We start from the raw sequence: 15,792 nt of genomic DNA, 5'->3' as shown, positions 1-15,792 counted from the left end.
GTTTCTTTCATGAGCTTTGTATTTCGAGATTATTTTGTTTGAATATTTTGTTAACAGTTTGAGATTATTCTGTTAAACTTTTTCTTTTGTTTGAATTTTTTCTGAACATTATTTTAAATTTAAATGAAAATTTCATTTCCTTTAAATAGTGTAGTTGTGGTGTACAGCAACAATTAAGGTAGATCATTAAGCTTTCCAAGTTGTATATGATAGTTCTTCTCTTAACATGAGATTCTAAGTCTGTTTCTAATGAATTGTCTAAATGCACTTATTGGCAATTGTATGTTTTATCCCCTATTTCGTCATGTGATTTTACAAGGAATGCGTTGCAACCACGAGTTACAATGTGTATTTTTATCAATGGTTAGAAATTCTACAGTACTTAAAGAAATTAAAGGTGTTGAGTTACTTCATCTCCTCTTTTATATTCATTTTAACTTCCACCTTCATTTAATGTTGTTTTCTTCTTGGTTTATTGTTCTTCAGTGCAAGGTTTCATTTTAGTTCTCACACTGCCCAACAATACTGGTCTTTGTTCTTTCATTCTTTGGATAAATAACTAGGAACTAGCCTTGAAAGTTGATGGATTTTTAGGTCTGTTTTATAAGAACGTTTGCTCAGTTTGAAAAGAAATGAAAATATAATGGACATACTCTAAATGTCACAGTAATAAATAACTTTCACTAGGGCCTATATTGATTAGGATGCATATAGGTAGATATTCTATGGCAGTCCTAAAAAACATAGAAGGAAATCAAGTATCTCAAATAATTAACTGGCCCTTAAAATGCACCACCCTTATCCACTTATGCTATGCTGCCAAGAAAAACCGATGATGAAGCTACCTGAACAACTTCACACCTACTAGAAAAAGTGCCTCGGGAACAAGTCATGGTACTAACCACTTGAGCATCAATATGTTCATTACTTAATCAGTAGTAGACACTATCTGGTTTCATAATTTTCATGTATGGGTTTCTGGTCATATACTAATAGTGATGATAATGATGGTGATGAAGTAATGGCAACTTATCACCATACCTATCCTTAGTCCAAAAGGAGTCCCACCAACATAATTTACTTTTCATGTTATCACAACCTTTTAAATTATTCCAACATCACAAAATTGAAGACTGCTTGCAAACCCTGACAATGTAGAAAAAAGTCAAACTGAAGAGATGTAGTAGTGGGCTAGGGGCTCTTTCCAGTAAAGGGAAGGAATCTCAAAACTTTTTTTTGCTCACTGATGCCTCAGTTCTCAGCTAACATAGCACCATATCATAAAGTATCACATTAGTAAAATAAGAGGTTTGTTTTTTATACAAAATTAGTTATGCATACCGTACTCTATTTGGTAAGATTGACTGTAGTCACCATATCAAAAGAATTTTGCTGTGCTTACTTCAAAAAAAATTCTTTTTATGTCATTGTCCAGTGTTACGAGTAGACGTATTTTCAAATATTTAGTAGTGAAAGAACACGAACTATATGGTATGGAAAACCTTCATGATCATCAGCTTCATGAATGTAGTCATTTTTCCATACATTTGTAACTGCAGTGCAGCCTTTGTAATATAATCAATAAGAATACCTTGTCTCAACTGAAATGAAAAATTTCTACAAAGTCCGTCATTTCTACAATACAAAGTGAAACGTGACAAAAATCTCAAGGGGAAAGTCATAAGCTAACATGCAATATTTGATACTTCAACTAATTTGTAAAACATGGATATTCCAAAGCTACACTTACAATTTCCTTATAATATATTACAGGCATGTAATTATAAATGCAGTTATAAAGAAAGACTTATGTTGAAAATCAAACAGAACCTATGCAGTAAACTGAAGTCTTCAAGAATCCATTTAGAAAGAAAAGTTGTCAAAATCAGTTAATCAAAAAGTTATCAGGAGCAAAATGTACAATTTTGTCTCTATCAAAACTGTATTTCAATAAATGTTCTATATAAATCTTCATAAGGGAGCAGAAACAATCGAGCAAATATGCATGTAACTCACTGTATACTTAAAAGTACATTATATTTACAATAACATCTTGTACTGATTTGTTACAAACCCTTTGATATCTTTTTTCGTCTCCCATAACAATAAGAATGACATATAATGAAGATTAAATAAATAAACAATGAATGTGCTATGAAAATTCAGGAAACAATTTCAGCTCCTATAAGAACTGACAAAGAACAACAACTACAACAAAGACAAAGTAGTAATCTGTTAGCACAATTTCCATCGCAAATCACTGGACTGGACTGGACTGACCAGGAAGGAGGGAGGGAGGGAGGGAGGGACAGAATTGAATTACACCAAATACATGAGCTATTTAGAACAATAACAATTCGTATATTGGGAACACATATCTGTTAACATACATTTAATTGAAATGTGACTGCAGAACGTTTAATCAATATTAAAATTGGCAGGTTTATCTAGTACCATAAGTCACTTCAAAATTATGTTCCATACACAGTTCTCCCATTCTACTATGATGTAAATGAATGACAGTGACAATATTCACTATAGAAGCCACTTCCTCCTGTGATAAAAATTTTTAAAATTGACAATGCAATATAATGGACTATATGAACAAATTTCTATGATATTGGAATTACCAAGACAGACTATACACAGGATGTTACAGACAGCAAATTAGGCACACAATCAACTAGCAATGAAAATGTGCTCAATCATGTAGAGAAAATAAAACCCTACACGTCACGAAACATTCAAGACTTGTGTGGTCTGCTATCACAAGCATGTAATGAAAAGCAGGTTCCTCTTTTCCTAGAACAGGCAAGTGAGAGTGATATATGGAAAATAAATGACTGGTTTGTTATATAAGCTAATGAAATGAGACTCAATTCAAATACATTAATTATTATCACTTTTACACAGTATTACTGTCATCAAGAACATTGAATTTGGCTACCAACAACATTTAACTTAAACCCTGGGGGGAAATTGTAATCAGTTTTGCCAAGGAAATGGGCTTCAGACTACAACAACATGAATGAATAATTTTTCAATAATACTGCTCATTTTTTAAGAGACAGACTGATCAAGACATTGCGATAATGCGAAGTGAGTTCATAATTAATTTGATGTGCTTTGCAGTTCCTAAAGTTGAGCTGAATTTACTAAAATTCTCAGAAAAAAAACAATAATTGATGTCATAATTTTCAATTTAGTCCTGACCTACAAGACTCAAACTCAAAATCTTCATTACCCAAAATAAAAAAAAATAAAATATATAGCTCTCAGACACATGATAATACTACATTAAATCTAATTGATGAAATGATAAAAAAGAGAATGACTTACATGAAAAACCATGGTGAGTGGGTGGGTAGAAAGGGCAAGAAGACAATATACTGTATACACACATTTTATATATATATAGTATATATATATATATAATATATATATATATATATATATATACTATATATATATATATATATATATATATATATATATATATATATATATGTAATGTATGAAGAGCATGGGATAGCCAAAACATCTAACTAATAATAGTACATCACTGAGCTACAGGCTTTGCCTTAAGAACTGTTTCAAACATAACTCATTTTCAAGTTCTAAAATAAAAATAAATACAAAAGATGTTACCACTTATGTAAGATTTGCAATAGAATTACAATATAAAAATATAAAAAAATATTACAACTTCAAGAGATTTTAACTTTTAATGTAAGGACTGAGCTACATTTTTTTTCTCCCGGTTAACTCTAGCGACACTTTCAAATTCTCAAGAGACAATGTTACAGAGCTCACAGCAGTTGTCCTATATGAAAACTTACAAATGATGCAGCAGATGTCTTTCATTTCTACACTAGCCTCCTTGTAATCATGGAATTTGTTATATTTGGAGCCAACACACACTAAACAGCACTTTGGCTGGTCACATTTGTGGTACTCAATTCCCGAATCAGTGAGTGGAGAATTTTTTTTTTTTAACAACTTATAACTTTCATAATTAGTAACTGATGTAGAATATCACTGACTGAGTGTCTGTAGGAAAGTTTAAAATGCCTTTTGGTCCTAAAACGGACATGAATAATATTCATCTTCTTATTACATATAAAAAAAATTTATCATAAAATCCTTCTTTACTGAAAGTTTTAGATACTGCATGCTGTTTTAACAAGCTAAGAATCTCTTTTTAAAGTATATATCCTAATCTATTTGGAGCTAAAGTGACTAAGGGAAATTTCCTTTTTAAAATATTTTTTCCAAACCACTCCTTCAGTGACATTCTACAAATGCAAATTTCAAATCTTCTCAATCACAGAATAAATTATCACTTTCTCCAGAATCAGGAATCGTTTACAAATACGAGTGTTCAAAGTACCATCGAGTATATTTTGGCTCCTCTACTGAAACTGTAATCCATGTTCTAAGATCATAAGGGCATTGGCAGCATTAACTAGAGTACCTTAACAATGTTCTTACTAATCATTAAAACTCATGCTTCTCTTGAAAATTTTAAAAATATTATTCAGAGGGAACTATAGACAAAAAAGATATCAGGTAAATCCATTATGTATACTCGTTCAGCTATTCTATGAAATTTTGATATTATGTATACATTCTTTTTTAATTTTTGCATTCTAGTTCTATCGCAAATCTTATGTTTGAACTATAAGCAATATTTTGTACTTTTATTTATTTTATCAGAGTTAAGTATGAATCTGTCTCAACATAAAGACTGTAGCCAAATAAGGTGTAGTTTATGAGGAAGTTTTGGCTTGTCCTAGCCTTTCAATTTATCTTGAAGCTGAGATTACCTTCTAACCAGGCTACTTCTCAAATTTTATTTATATATATATATATATATATATATATATATATATATATATATATATATATATATATATATATATATATATATATATAATATATATATATGTATATGTGTGTATATATATATATATATATATATATATATATATATGTGTGTGTATATAGATATTAGATATATTATTATATATATGTATATAATAGATATAGTATATATTATATATAATTATATATATGAATACAATATGTACTAATATGTCAATAATATATATATATATAATATATATATTATATAGATATGTATATAATTATGTATATATAATGTATATTATATGTATATAGAATATATATATATATATATATATATTATAAGAATATACTATAATATATATTATATATAATATATATATAGATATATAGATATATATGGTATTATATATATATATATATGTATATATATATATATTATGTATAGATAATATCCATTACCAATATGTATATATAGATATATACGTATATATAATTATATATATGGGTATATATATATAGACATGTATATATATATACAATATGTATATATATATACATTATATAATGTATCTCTAGACATATATATATAGATGTATATATACCATAATATATTAACATTAATGTAATATATACATATATATACATATCTATATATAACATTATTACATATTATATATATATTCATATAATAGACATTATTTATTTATTTAATTTAACATACATATATATACATATATATACAATACATATATTATACATATATAACAATATATATATTATACATATATATACATAATTAATATACATATAGATATATACATAATTACTATAATATATTATACATACTATATATACAATACATATATATTACCTTTCTTTTTTTTTTTTCTTTTTTATATATATATACCATATATATACCATAGATATATATACTTAATATTATACAATATATATACTATACATATATTATACATATAATATGATACTATATATACATAAATTATAATATATTACATATATATTACATATATATATAATACAAATATATATACACCATATATATCTAAATATATATCCATATAATATACATACTATATAACAATAAATAATATACCATATTATATTACAATAATATATATATACATTATATATACATATATATATCTCCATATATTATACATATATATATAACATCTATAGTACCATACTATGAATACATATATAACATATATAATTACATATATATACATATATATAAATACATATATATACATATATATATATACATATATTATACATAATAATATACATAATATAACAGATATAATATATATATTAATAATACAATATATAATATATATATATACCATACTATATATATATAATATATACTACATTATAATATAGTTATAGATATATATATACATATAATATAATATATATATACATATCTATATATTTATTATATAAATAATATATATATATACATATATATATAATAGATTATATACATATATATTATATATATACATATATATAATAATATACTTAACATATATATAATATATATATACATATATATTTATATACTATACATATAAATATATATATATATACATATATAATAATATATATATCATATATATATATATATATATATATATATAGCATATATATTATACTATATATATATATACATATATATATATACCATACATATATATATATATATAATGTAATACATTTTGATATAAGGTATACTATATATATAAACTCTTGCATCAGGCTTTGACACTACATTCATGCATATATCCAATCACCTTTCAAAGTTCCAATTCCAGGATGAAGTTACAAAACATATTCAGGCAAATCACCCAAGTTATAAAGCCAATAGAGGTAGATGTGACGAGGGGGGAGACCACTTTGCTATCCAATGAGAAGAGGACTACTCCAACAGAGACCATTTTCCTTATTCCAAAAAAGGTTACACCAACAACTATGGAGGGGAAACAGTGGACTGATTTGACACAACACCATTAAACCTGGGTGTGAGATATATCCATAGACACTGAATTTCCAAATGACATTTATTTATTTATTGTGAGTGATTAATTACTGTGATATTGCTAATGAAAATGGTCCTAATGGATAGTGGGCACCTTAAGAATGCTTACATGTTACACTAGAAACATGAGTATAAATAGTGGTAAAAATTAGAAGAAAAAAAAATTGAAGCCAATTGTAGGATGACATAATTTCAGAGTTGAGTGATGAGAGGCCTAGAGTTGAGAAGCCGGGAGGAGTGAGATGATGAGTGGTTGAGAGGTTCCCCACCATTTCCCCCCGCAGGTCCCGGTGGGGTCACAGGAGCACCTCCGGCCCCTCCACTGAAAGGAATGAAGTCGTTACGCAGGCCGGGGTCTCCAGACGTAACTAACACATGCTTACTTATGGCTAAAATAGATATATGAAATGTATAAAACTCGAAAGGACTATAGATCCTAAAGTGATATTGCAGCCTTTAGCAAAAACTTCTCCAAGAATTGTGATACTTTCCAAAAGACTACCAAGAAAAGCAGTAACTCTTATTAAACCTACAAAAGAGATCTTTTTAGTGGTAATATCATAATTTATTTGAAATCCCATTATGAATAAATAAGCTTCAAGTAAGCAGCATGAACAAATTTACAAATTTTACCTAATTTATCTACTTCAAACTACATGATGTTACATACTCATAAGAGTATGTACAAGGATGAGATTAAGTTCAAAACAGGAATAAAAATGAAGTGCATAAAGAACAGCAACAGAGGGTGGATGTTTTTAAGCCCAATGGTTCTAATAAGAAAACTAGTATGTCCTACAGGTCAAAAGCAGCAACTAGTAAATACTTGGTAAATACATCACATTCTGGCCTTGAACTGCTCTACAAAAAGTGAAAAGAGCTACATAGTGGAAAACCCAAATCAAGCTTTATTACCTTCAACACACTCAAGAGTTGTTACTTTTTAGTGGACACCCCCTTTTTCGTGAATTTTTGTGGAACTTATCTTTCACTTTTATGTGGGAACTTTCACCAATTCGCGAATTTTTCTACGAACCGTATTTCTTAAAATTGTCACTAATTAGCTTTTTCACATTAAATTATGCAGTGAATGTTAAAATAGGCAGTTATGAGCAATTTAGTTTAAGGGGTACACGGTATTTGGCAGTTGTAAGCATTTTTAAAGAGGATTTTGCAATTCTGCAGTAGGTTTTCGAACCTATCCCCACAAAAAAGTGAGGGAGCACTGTATTTCACGTACACATGAAGTCTCTAAGAATGCTCCTGAAAAATATTGAAAGAATTCCAAACTGGCCTGTTTTCAGTTATGTGATAGGGAAGATATTACAACCAACTGGACATGATTTAAAGCCAGAAAATGAACTGTATTAACCCTTTAACGCCAACTGGACGTATTAAACGTCAACATAAATTGTCTGTTGGGTGCCGATTGGACGTATGGTACGTCGATATAAAAAAAGTTTTTTTTTAAATTCGCGGAAAAATAGGCCTACCAGGCGAAAACTTTTGAATCACGCACATTGGGGGATGCTGGGAGCTCACGGATCAAGGCGTTGTTTTGCTTACAATCGTTACCCAGGCGCGCAAGCGCGTATTTCTTTCTTCTCGTACTAAAAAACATCAGCGACACATCACTTTGACATAATTTTTGCACCATTTTATATTAGCCGTTACACTGAGTATTATATATGAAAATGTGCACAATTTCATGCACAATACAACTAAAAATGACAATTTGTCGAAAATTGCATTTTTCCTAACTATGCAAACCTGAGGTCCTTTAACAATAGGAAGTAGCTAGCGGCAGCTGGAATGGTCGTAAGTTTCAAACAAGGGGAGAACGGTAGTTAACTGTTTGTCCAACAGTCGCGCGGCGGTAAACAAATTTCAACCTTTGGTCAACTTTGACTCAACCGAAATGGTCGAAAAACGCAATTATAAGCTAAAACTCTTATATTCTAGTACTACTAATATTCAACCATTTACCTTCATTTTGCAAGAAATTGGAAGTCTCTTGCACAATATTTTGATTTATGGTGAATTTATGAAAAAACTTTTTCCTTACGTCCGTGCGGTAACTCTTCCAAAAATAATTATACAATTTTTCGTCCGTCCGATTGTCATTATGTTTGCACCATTTTAAATTAGCCGTTACATAAAGTTTTATTTATGGAAATGTGCGCAATTTCATGTAGAATACAACAAAAAACAATCCATGGTTGTAGCTTTTTTCAGTTTTGAAATATTTTCATATAAATAACGATGTGCCAAAATATCAACCTTTGGTCAACTTGGACTCGACGGAAATGGTCGAACAACGGAATTGTAAGCAAAAACTCTTGTAAATTCTAGTAATATTCAATCATTTACCTTTATTTTGCAACAAATTGGAAGTCTCTAGCACAATATTTTGATTTATGGTGAATTTATGAAAAAAAAAAGAAACATTTTCCTTACGTCCGCGCGGTAACTCTTCCGAAAAAAATCAAAATTTTTTTGTCTGATTGTCGTAATGTTTGCACCATTTTAAATTAGCCATTACATAAAGTTTTATATATGAAAATGTGCGCAATTTCATGTAGAATACAACAACAAACAACCCATGGTTGTAGCTTTTATCAGTTTTGAAATATTTTCATATAAATAACGACAAGTGCCAAAATTTCAACATTCGGTCAACTTTGACTCGAACGAAATGGTAAAAAAATGCAATTGTAAGCTAAAACTATTATATTCTAGTAATATTAAATCATTTACCTTTATTTTGCAACAAATTGGAAGCCTCTAGCACAATATTTCTATTTATGGTGAATTTATGAAATAAACTTTTTCCTTATGCCCATGCTGTAACTCTTCCGAAAAAATCATAAATTTTTTCGTCCGATTATCGTAATGTTTGCACCATTTTAAATTTGCCGTTACATAAAGTTTTATATATGAAAATGTGTGCAATTTCATGTAAAATACAACTAAAAACAACCTATGGTTGTAGCTTTTATCAGTTTTGAAATATTTTCATATAAATAACGATAAATAGAAAAAATTTGTCCTTTGGTCAATTTTAACTCGACCGAAATGGTCGAAAACTGCAATTGTAAGCTACAACACTTACAGTTTAGTAATATTCAATCAATTACCTTCATTTTGCAACAAACGGGAAGTCTCTAGCACAATATTTCGATTTATGGTGAATTTTTGAAAACTGCTTTTTTTTACGTCTGCACGTTACGAATTCATGCATCATTTTGTGATATTTTCTCTATGTTGCCTTGATCGTTTTACAATGTGTTATATACCAAAATGATCACAATTTAGTGTAAAATACAACGAAAAAAATTAACTTGTTAGCTTTAACCGTTTGGCTCACAGCGCGATTTGTATACAATTACGTATATATGAAATTTTTTTTTGAGCTGTCATATATCCCAATATTTATATATGATAATGATATTTTTTTTTCATTTCTGATGGTTGCATACTAAACTTCAGGCAATGAAAAAAAAAGGAGCCAAAAATGAACTCTTAATCTTGAAAACTAGGCGTGCTGTGATTTTTTGAAAAAAAAAAAAAATTTCAGCTTCGGCGCTCACTCACGAACGCCGCCGGCATACGGGAGACGATTTTTAAAATACCGCTTCAGCGTTTAAGGGTTAATTTGACATATAGAAATTCACTATTAAGTTAATAAATTGCCTTAAGGTATATGAAGTATTCACGTTCTCCGGATTCGCGGACTCACACATTCGCGGATTTCTCTCAGGAACGTTTTCCCGCATTATTCTCAGAAAATTCGCACATTCGCTGTATTTTTCTATGAGAAACATCCACAAATTCCTGTTTCTTTTTTTCAATTTCATCATAAAATGCACTTTTTGTGATAAAACTATCAAAAAAACCAAGTATGAAAATTTTTAGTGGGTTTTTCTTGAGTTTTAACTAACAAAATAGGCGGTTTTTACCAAACATTCGCGGGTTCTAACTATTCACGGGGGAGTCTGGTATGCATCCTCCGCGAATACGGGGGGACCACTGTACATATTTAGATGATCGTCACTCACTAAATGTTTCAACTTTGGGTTCAAATGCGAATGAAAAGGTAATAAAGCCTTTCGTTTCCATATTCCAAAAATATTCAAATCCCAACTTTAAATATCTAACTTAACATAAAAAAAGGCTGGCTTCAAAGTAAAAATTTTAAACTTTTCCACTAAAATTCCCCAACTCAGTGGACTGTGCAAGAATAATAATGGCACAAACTATATACATGTACTTAGAAAAGTTTTAAAATGGGAACCTGATGCACACTACTGTATTTCTACCATTTCACTATGAACGTAAAGCATCGTAAAACTGAAACATTGAATTCAAATGTGTTCATAAAGAAATTTTATACTATATGTAAAGAGAGAGACAAGGGGTGGGAATAATGTAAGGTATTTTACAAGGAATGAACACTCGTAATATTATTCTTCATATAACACACTTACCCATTCTCCTACACTAATGGTCATACATGCCTGAGAAAACATGATCCTCTTCAGACATACTATTTATGTTATTTGTATATATATTTATCAGCGGGAAAATTTTTGATGCCTTAAAATTTTCACTGCAAGAAAATTATAGTCTCAAGTGCATTTCAAATGTATACATGTAAATGAACAATCAATCCTTGTCAAGAGAAGTAAATTACATTAATACAAAGTTACTTTAATCACAAGAAAGAGGAAATTTCTTAATTCAAGAAAATTAATAAAAGTAAAATTATTAGTCATACCATAAATACCATTTTTGGATGATAAACAACTTGTAGCCAAATAATCATGCATGAAAAGGTGAATACTATATCTTAAAAACCATGCTTTTATATTATGATGATCATGGGTTATTAAAATACAATTAAAATATTTGTATGCATTTCATATAGAAGGAAGAATGATATCCATTCTGTTTAAAAGGCATCAAATGCAAAGCATACTGAAAATGTTAATTCAAGACTCAATTTTCATATGCAAATTTTACTAACAATTAATAACTTCAAGGACCATGATAAACACTTACGAAATATAACCAGATTTGGAATCCCAAAGTTTTCTAATTATAAACACTTCAGATCCAGATACATAGATCCAGATTAGGAATCTCAAAGTTTTCCTATATGTACTACTAAAACACTTTTGAGATTCCAAGAGGGTCCCAAAATTCATTTGTGCTTTAAAAAAAAAAAAAAAAAAAAAAAAAAAACTTCCTGTTTACAGAACAGGTTGCTGTGAACTTTAGTTTTCACCTTATGCACTAGTACTGGTGTCTTTTTCAAGCTGAAGCTTAATGTTTTACGTTCAAAAATGGAGAAGCACAAAAAGTCAAAACAACCAAATGACAGACACACAACCAATTACCCAGAAAAAAAATCAAATCTGCATGTAATATCAACAGAAATTATAGTCTGGATCCTGGTAAATTTGAAAACATTTGAGAAACAGTATAATACATCTTCTATTCACTATGTAAGTACACAGGCCAATGTCATAATCTATAGCTTCAGTTTGTTTCACCCACTACACTGTATTTATATAATTCCCATTTTATTTCCCAAATTTCAGAATAAAAAGAACAGCCATAGGCAGGTCAAGTAGTCAATGAAGTTCACCTTTATTTGTGGCACCATGTACGTACACACACTCCAGCTATCAGTGGTAGAGCTGGTGAGTTCTGAATGACTAATATACAGTAGAGCCTCGGTTCTCGACGATAATTCGTTCCAGAAGTAGCGTCGAAATTCGATTATTTCGAGAAATGAATCAAGTTTTCCATAAGAAAATACTGAAAATGGATTAATCCGTTCCTGACCATCAGTTATTACCCTAACCTTGCCTTTTTATACAATACATTACATGTAAATACAACTAAATAAGTTTAAAAAGTTAAATAAATATCATGTTAAACGTATATTTATAATTTTAAATGTATAATATACAGTATAAAAGAAAACTAGCCTGTGTCCAACTGATTGTTGACCAAGATCCATAGGCTACCTAGGTAAATAGTAAGTAGAACGTAGTGTAGTTGGTAGGCATAAAACGTGTTGCTAACATAATAAAAACATTGAAAAGCAAGTCTAATTATTACAGTAAATTAATAAACTATTAAAATTAAACCCAATTTATATTTATCAAAAACTTGCAAAAATTTGCCTACAGTAAGTCGGCATTTAAGGATGTAAACAAACCATAGCGCAGCCCTGGTGGTTTATATCGGGACTATAGTAGTAAAGAAACCATAAAACCATATCTCGCTATAAGCCTAAAAACATTTACATTCGGTATTAATTTATTGTAAACCTTTTACGGAGTCGACTGCAATACTTTATACAAAATCGCTTGAAAATTATCTTTCAGTAAATGTAATGTTATGATACTAACGATTTTGTTTCATAAATGTCCTTATAAAAAAAGGTGCGTCTTTTACGGCAAATTGTCCAATATCTGGGCTGGTTTCAAGCTTATTGGACTTTGACAATTATTATGGTACTGCATGGTACATATATACGTACGCATAAGTAAAAGAATCTTCTTAATGTCTTTAATTACTATACCATTATGTACCAGCTTCTCTTGAGTTTAATATCAAGCCAACCTCTTTTTTTTTCTTTCTTTCTTTTTACGACGACGCTTATAAACGAAGCATTCAGATTGCGTTCGTTACCGCGCATGCGTTGCATATGTAAACTGTGTCACTACCAGACCTCATACGTAAACATTGACATCTTTTTACAGTAGACATAAAAGAATCGTCTTAATTTCTATAATTATTCTATACCATAGCGGCTTCTCTGATTAAGCTAAGGCTAACTTCCTCTTTACCAGCAAGCTTAACAAAGATTAAGATTGCGTTCGCTACCGAACGGCACACGTTACGTATGTGACAGTGGTTTCACTACCAAATCTCACACGTAAACAATGACGTATTTTTACAGTAGACATAAAAGAATCTACTTAATTTCTATAATTAATGTATACAGTAGCGGATTCTGAGTTAACCTAAGGCTAACCTCTTCTTTACCGGCACGCTTAAAAAGCTTAGATTGCATTGCTACCGAACCGAACATGTTACGTATGTAACTGGTTGCTACCAAATCTTACACGTAAACATTAACGTATTACAGTACGACATAAAGGATTCTTCTTAATTTCTTAATTACTACGCACTTAATATGGCATAGTGGCTTCTCTGATATAAACTATGACTAACTTCTTCTTTACCGGAAAGCTTAACAAAGCTTGAAGATTGCATTCGCTACCGAACCGCACATGTAACCTACCTACGTAACATTGCCTTCACTCCAAACCTAACACTTAAATACGTATTGCATTTGCTACTGAAACTCGCGCCTCAAGTGTGAGCATGGTTTTAGAATATGTCTACGCTTGAAAAAAAATCAAGCAAGGGTGCTTGATTAAATTTTTTTTCGCTCATCACTTTCATGCAGAGGAGAGGATAGACGAAACTTAAGGTTTATTTTGGAGTTGGAAATGATGGAAACTTTTTGAAGAAGGAAAACGCTTTTCCATTATTTCAGAGATAAACAATAGCAGAAGGTTTTAATGGGTAGCCAGTAGTAATGTTGGGACCCATGATGAATCAAAAGGTAATTGCGTATAGAGTTGATACCACCGAAAAAGCAAACGAAATGCGCGCAAGGTGTTCAAGACACGACACATGTTTGAATGTTTGTAAACATTAGTTGCGGACTTTAAACAATGCTGAGTGGCGTCACCAGTGTTACCAACCGTTTTGCTAAATTATGCTAGTCGGTCCAAGCAAGAATTTATGCCAAATATGGTGCAATTTTGTGCCAGAATTATGCTATTAATCTATCATTATCTCATTTCTCAAATACATTCGAGCTAAAACAACGATGTAATGGAAATTTAAAACATTTATATATTAGGTGAAATGATAAAAAGTGACGAACAGACAATATTATAACTAATAATTTGATGATCTTTACATGTTAGGAAACTCGTAATAAAACACCATTTTTCTTTAATAGATCACATACGCAATCACTAGTACACTATTTGATATGCAATCACTATTATACTATTTACAAATGTGGTGAAGATCACACATACAAATGTGAAGAAAAACAAAAAAATTTACTTATTACTGCATCATTATCATGCCACTCAGAACCATTTATCTTTAACAGGTCACATAAACAATTAATAAATACTTGAAAATGTGTGAAAATTACTTCAAATATAACATTTTGTTATTTACTGATATTTACTGAAAAATTAAAACTAAAAAAAAAGGTAAACAAACAAACCAGTCTCTACTCAAAAAGAAAAACATACGTACTTATTACTTGATCTTTATCATGCCACTGAAACACTATTTTTCTTTAACAGATCACATACATAATGAATAAATACTTGAAAATTGTGTGAAAATCACTTCAGACATAATTAAAATTTTGATTACTGAAAAAAAATAAAACTTAAAAAAGGAAAAAAAGGAAAAAAAGTAATTCTTTACTCATGAAGAAAAAACATTATTAACACTTTACTGATCGTTTGTCATGCCACTGTGGGTATTTATTTATATTCACAAAATTTAACATTCCTTAGTTGGGTTCAAACTTAGCAATTAACTCATTTGTTAGTGCTGCTTTTGAGGCAATTTCACTTGTAGATACATTCACTATAGCTGTGTATGAAATTGAGGAATTTTCTGCATTTTATTTAAAATTTTAGTGAAAATACATTCTAAAATTGTACTAGAACCCTAAGTGTGAAAGAAATTATGCTAAGCTCCAATTCTTGGGTCAAATTGTGCTAAAAAACATGAAATTA

At 29.7% G+C, this 15,792-nt stretch overlaps 1 protein-coding gene across 9 annotated transcripts in view; it reads right to left on the bottom strand.

The window, feature by feature from the left end:
• The window catches only part of LOC135210060 (phosphatidylinositol 3,4,5-trisphosphate 3-phosphatase and dual-specificity protein phosphatase PTEN-like), an 81,551-nt gene that overhangs the window by 16,404 nt on the left and 49,355 nt on the right, over positions 1 to 15,792 (bottom strand). For 5 of the 9 annotated variants that reach the window (XR_010313443.1, XR_010313446.1, XM_064242853.1 and 2 more), the window contains one exon: positions 6,629 to 7,256. The exons of the other annotated variants lie outside the window; for them this stretch is intronic. Coding sequence is in view for 3 of the 5 variants with exons in the window: in XM_064242853.1 (XP_064098923.1) it covers positions 7,231 to 7,256 (26 nt within the window). In the remaining 2 variants the exon portion in view is untranslated. Of the gene's footprint in view, positions 1 to 6,628; positions 7,257 to 15,792 lie in introns of those variants that run through there. 9 annotated transcript variants of the gene reach the window in all.

Source organism: Macrobrachium nipponense, chromosome 39 (assembly GCF_015104395.2).
Source record: "Macrobrachium nipponense isolate FS-2020 chromosome 39, ASM1510439v2, whole genome shotgun sequence".
Lineage (NCBI taxonomy): Eukaryota > Metazoa > Arthropoda > Malacostraca > Decapoda > Palaemonidae > Macrobrachium > Macrobrachium nipponense.
This window is presented reverse-complemented; position numbering and strand designations above follow the sequence as displayed.